Genomic DNA, 5795 nt, shown 5'->3' on the forward strand with positions numbered 1-5795 from the left:
ATGCTTGTGCCACTAGCCTTGTTAGTAGGGTTGGGCAAATCTCTCGAATCGAATCGAATCGAATCTAACTCGACGGATCTTGTCAAATTAAATACTCGAACAGGTATCTAAATTGAGAACTAACGGGTACGGTTCGGTTCTCGGTTCTAAACCAAGAATCGAAGAACCGAATCTTTCTAAATTTTTTTTTATATTGAATAAATCAAATTATTTAAATTTTAATTTTTTCTAAACAAATTAACAATTTCTAAATCCAAGTTTTTGGCCCAATAATTTGTTTCATTTCTAATTTTTTAATGTTTAGCCCAATTACCCATTTTATTATCTCATTTCTTAGCCCAACAAAATTCAACCCACTAAATAACCTTAAACACCAACACTAAAGTGCATAACGTTGTCTCGACTCTCGCAGTCTCGCTGACATTCCAAAACCTATACAATCGTCGGCTGACGCTGTGACCTCCGATCGAAGCTGTGACCTCCGCCAACCGAAATTTTGACCGTAATGATCATTTGAACAAGGTACTCTACTAGTCTCTAACATTTCAAAACCATTGAATGTGTCATTAGTTGTATTTATATAATGTTGTTATAAATGTTAAATAATTTAATTATAGTACAGAACCAAACGAAATCGAACTGAACCGAACGGAACCGAACCCAAACGGTTCCATAATTGGACCCAACGGTTCTATTAACTAAATACCCGAAAATTTTGATTTGGTTCGGTTCTCTTTAGAACCGAACCGACCCATGCCCACCCCTACTTGTTATCCTACCTAATTTGCCACTGGCCTAGACTGTCCATCAAATGGTTTGAGCCCCTCGTCCAGTTGATCATCGTTACTCTCCTATTTGTCTTTTTCTTTTTGTTTTATTTTATTTTATTTTATTTTTTCCATCAATATATTTTATTTTTATTTTTTTTTCCATCAAATAATAACTTTTGAACCATTTGTATTAGCCAACAAACAAATTGCTCAAATTTCCAGCTTACTAAGCACATCACATAACCAAACAAGCCATATCTTAATTATACGATAACCAATAGTTCTCTGCCACGTTCAATTACAAATTGGTTCTGCTCTGGACTTCTGATTCGGCTAGCTCAGCTGGCACTCCTTTCTTCCTCCGCTTGGGTGAGCCACTTTCCGAGGCCCATGATATTGAAGAAAAAGCGGGCTCAGGTGACCGCCGCTTGGCCGTCACTTTAACCAGTTCAGGCTCATATGAGCCGGCTTTGTGTGGAAAATTCAACAACGCCTTCGAGCCACGCATCCTATAAGCCGCTCTATCATAAGCCAAAGCCGCTTCCTCAGCTTTCTCATATGTCCCAAGCCACACTCTCGCGCCGTTTTTAGCCGGGTCCCTTATCTCCGCTGCAAACTTCCCCCACGGCCGTTGCCTCACACCCCTATAATGCTTCCCTTTTGGCCGTGCCACTGCTGGCTCCACCTTTGCCGTTCTCGCTTCAGCTATGCTCATCTCCTCCTCGACCTCAAACCTCGGCTCTGACTTAACATCGTTAAATGGCGTCCATCCTTCGTTGACGGCGTCATTCAACAGCCCATAAATAACCATGTCTTCAGAGTCATCAACCTTTAATGGCAAGTCACCCCATGTTTCCATTAAACACAGCATGAGATTACTGAAGCTCGAGCTCCGGCAATACCCCGGCTGATATTCCACCGGAAATTTCACCGGCGTTAACTCGCTCAAAACTTGGTTGTGCATGATTTTCTGCACAATATCAAATATAGCTTTTTAAAATCCTGAATTTCGGAAACCAGCAAGGAAAGTACTGAATTTTGGAAGGGAAAGATGAGTGGGGTATATATAGGGAGATGAGAGAGAAAAATGTAGAGGAGGTGCATGCACTAGGAATTAAATTAATATTTTGTAATTATAGAAAATGATTATGTCCATGTTTCCTTGAAATTTCGAAAGTGGCAAGTGGAAGCAACTTGTTGAGAGGTGTATAAGTTGGATTTGTATTGTGGAGGATAAGCAATTCTGGCGTCAGCTTTTAACGTCACACCGCACTATAAATGCGAGGATATAGAAATGTCAAGTGGGTAGCCTTGCTTGTCGATTGGATTTGATCAATGGGACATTCAAGCTTGTATTAAGATGAATCATAAATAGTATTGAGCTTGAAAAACATATTCCACCAGCTAGCTCAATGGGCAAAACCGTCATTTTATTTTTTAAATGAATTTCTTTTTTCTTACATACCCTATTATTCTAAAAATTCATTCAAAAAAAAAAAAATGAGGCTCAAACAAGGGTCTATCTCCAATTCATTTTTTTCCCCACACAACTACAGAACACTTACAATCTTCATATTGATTCAATTTACCATTCTACCTCTTTCTTACATATATTATTCAAAATGGATGACATCAAACAAGAATTATAATAAACAGTAAACGCAGTCTTTATCATTGTCATTAATATATGCTTATCGTAACAATTGTTTTTCATGTTACAATGTTTGAATGACTAGCAATTATGTATAGAGCCTTGAGTTAAGTCATAAATTTTCTAATCTTGACTCTAAATTCTAATATTTGATGAGTGTCATATGCAAGTGGCAAATCATAAACAATTAAATGAACAATCATGATCAGTTTTTTGCATAATGACACTCATCAAATCTCATAATCTTTATACGATCCAAATTCAAAAATCTGTGATCAACTCAAGGCACTACACAAAATCGCTGGAGTCATTACAAATATTAAAACATGAGTATATATTTACTATTTAGTCTATTTACTACAATTTTCAAAACCAAGTTAATTGAATTTATTTTTAAATATTTCTTTTCAATTCTGGTATATTTATATTATTTTACCTCTTTCTTCCATATATTATCTCAAATGGGAGTTCAACCAATTATACATTTACATATGAATTCTATCAGATTTGAATATTAATATGCAAATGATGAATTAGTAAAAAGATTCCAGGTGTTTCTTCGAACTTTATGTATATATTTTAATGAATTGTATCTTGCATAAAGATTCAATATATTTAAAGGATTGACAAGATACAGAGCTGTGACGATATTTAGCTTTTGTAACTAAATGGTCCTAAAAGCAATTTTAAGGACTAATTTGAAATTTCTCCTGAACTTCAGCAACCATCTGTAAAAATTACTGGTAGACTACAAAATTTACATTTAAAAATTTCACTTCAAACTTTCGGACTATATTTATCACTTTCTTAAAAATCGATAGAAAGCGATTTTTATAATTAAAGAGGTTACAAAAATATTAACTTCAGAAATTTGTTAGTTTTCCATTACAAAAATAGAAAATTTAATTCATTTATATATATGTGTAAAGATATGTTCCCGCGTTAATTTTAACTTAATAATGAACAAAAGGAGAGGTTAACAATGACCACAATCGATAGTTTACATAAAGTAATTAATTAATTAATTTTTTTATACTCGCATTTTTAACAATAAATACTTTTTGTATATATTGTTGTACAAACCCCAAAAAAAAAAATGATATTTCCATGTTAGACAATGCATTATCTAAATATTCTTATATATGTTTGAAGTTGATCTATGTTTCGTTTGAAGATTTCTTAGATTTAAAAATTGGAAAAATTGCAACAACGATCCCTAACCTTTTCGATTTTTGCAAACTTTATCCTAACCTTCAATTTATCTCAACAACGGTCTCCAACGAAGTCCAATGGATGGAATCCCCCCTTTTTTTTTGCGTGTTTGCTGTTAGTTGATTAAAAAAAATTATTTTGACCATATTTTAATTATATATAGAGGGGCAAAATGATAAATTTACACTTTTCTATTATGAACAGTTAAATATATTACATCAAAAATAAAAATAAAAGAATTGGAAGAAGACATCTTGTACTTGTTCTTTCTCATCCCACCGAACCAAACCAACCTACAGCCACGGTCGCCGCAACCTCCAAAGAACCACCGTCTAGACCAACCACTACAACCACAACATCCTCAAATCCACCATCCAATAAATATGCAAGTTTCTGCACAAATCCACATTAAGATTTCTAGATTAATTAAGCTAATACATGGTAGCAGCACCCAATTCAGTTTAGAAATCAAACGGTGATGACATGGTGTTTGTGGACCATGGACCTCCTTGTTCGCCTTCTCGTTCATTTTCTAGGTGAATTGGGTGATGACATGGTGTTTGTCAACAGTTGCTCATTTGAATTCATTTTCTGGACCACTGCCTTCAACTTTAGCATCATGCACTAAATTACATGTACTTGATTTGTAGAACAACACTCTTCCTAGTGCAATTTGTTGATGCATCCAATACCAATTCACTAGAATAAATTGCCGCCACCACCAGCATCACACCGACATAGCCACCCATCTCACAAATTTGGTCGTGGATCAAACTGCTAGAGTCACCTAGCAACGATTTGACGAATTCAAAAGAAAGCAAAGTGTTGACCTCACAAATTGGACCCTTCACGTGGCCAACCGATAGTTATTCCACGTATTCCTCCCTACGCACAGTCAACACAAGGTTAGATGCACACAGCCAGAACCAACGAGGGTGGTGGCGACCGCATACACTCTGACGATCAAATTAACCTCAGGTGGTCGTAACAATACCAAGGTTATGCTAAATAAGGAGGAGAAGAATATATATTTGCTTGCTATGGAAAGCTACGTTGTAAGAGTTTCATTGCCTTTACCTCTTGTCAAACCTTGGGTATTTATAGGTGAGGAGAATCGGTGGATGTAAGACACGTGTATGCATCTGATGTTGTGAAGCGTCTGCTCATAGGCGTCAATCAACCGCGTCATAGAGTGGGCGGACAATTGCTTCTTCCGAGTTGAGTTGACATAAAGTTGATACGTCACATCAACTAGGCTCATAGAGACGTCAAATCAATTGAACCTTAGGGGCAGAAAGGATCTTGACATAGATCTCTTTTTGAAATTGGCGACGGGTCTTCTGATAGAGAATCTTGAAATGTATTGTGCCTCGGCTTCAGGTGCGGGGACGCTTTGATTGGTTCGGTAGATAACGCACTTCAACAGTATTGGTGGTGGTGGTGGTGGTGGTGGCGTCACTTCGGAACCACTCCGGTTGGGTGTTTGACGCCTCGTATAACGCGGTGGTAGACTTTTCGAAGTGGTTCAGATAGGGACGTAACAGTGGTCCCCCTAAGTTCAAGTATAAATATTTATGTCATGGGTGGACTTATTTTTCGATCGGGTATGTCCGCCTCAGGATGGGGACCGCGATCTGTGAGGGCTTATGGGTCGAATTCCTGTGTTCACCGAAGTGTTGACCATACGCAGATGCGCTAAAGATTTATTACTATGTAAGGGAAGAACTTATCCGAGGCCGATGTGCTACCAACTGGACGATCCGTTAGGAAATAGATAGAGCTTTGTAAAGAAGCTTCCGAGGCGATGACTCACAGGGGGCTCCGCATCATATGCGTCTAAGCTTTGTAAAGCTGTGTAAAGAGCTTATCTGCCACCGATGCGTTAACACACAGGGGACGGCGCGTTGGGAGATGGCTAAAGCTTTGTAAAGTTTAGGAGGGAACGCAGCTTCCAAGACGATGACCCACAGGGAGGTTCTGCATCAGATATGTCTAAGCTTTGTAAAACTGTGTGAAGAGCTCATCTGCCACCGGTGCATTGACCCACAGGGGACGACACGTTGGGAGATGGCTAAAGCTTTGTAAAGCTTAGGAGGAAACACAGCTTTCGAGGCGATGACCCACAGGGGGGCTCCGCATCAGATGCGTCTAAACTTTGTAAA

General features: G+C 37.9%; 1 protein-coding gene across 1 annotated transcript; it reads right to left on the minus strand.

Annotated features, from left to right (window-relative positions):
* Window positions 1–935: 935 nt before the first annotated feature.
* LOC111391879 (ethylene-responsive transcription factor 2-like) lies at window positions 936–1816 on the minus strand. Its single transcript, XM_023017156.1, has one exon. The coding sequence runs from the start codon at window positions 1732–1734 to the stop codon at window positions 1069–1071; it is 666 nt and encodes a 221-aa protein (XP_022872924.1). The 5' UTR covers window positions 1735–1816; the 3' UTR covers window positions 936–1068.
* Window positions 1817–5795: the final 3979 nt, after the last annotated feature.

Source organism: Olea europaea, unplaced genomic scaffold (assembly GCF_002742605.1).
Source record: "Olea europaea var. sylvestris unplaced genomic scaffold, O_europaea_v1 scaffold855, whole genome shotgun sequence".
In the NCBI taxonomy this organism is placed as follows: domain Eukaryota; kingdom Viridiplantae; phylum Streptophyta; class Magnoliopsida; order Lamiales; family Oleaceae; genus Olea; species Olea europaea.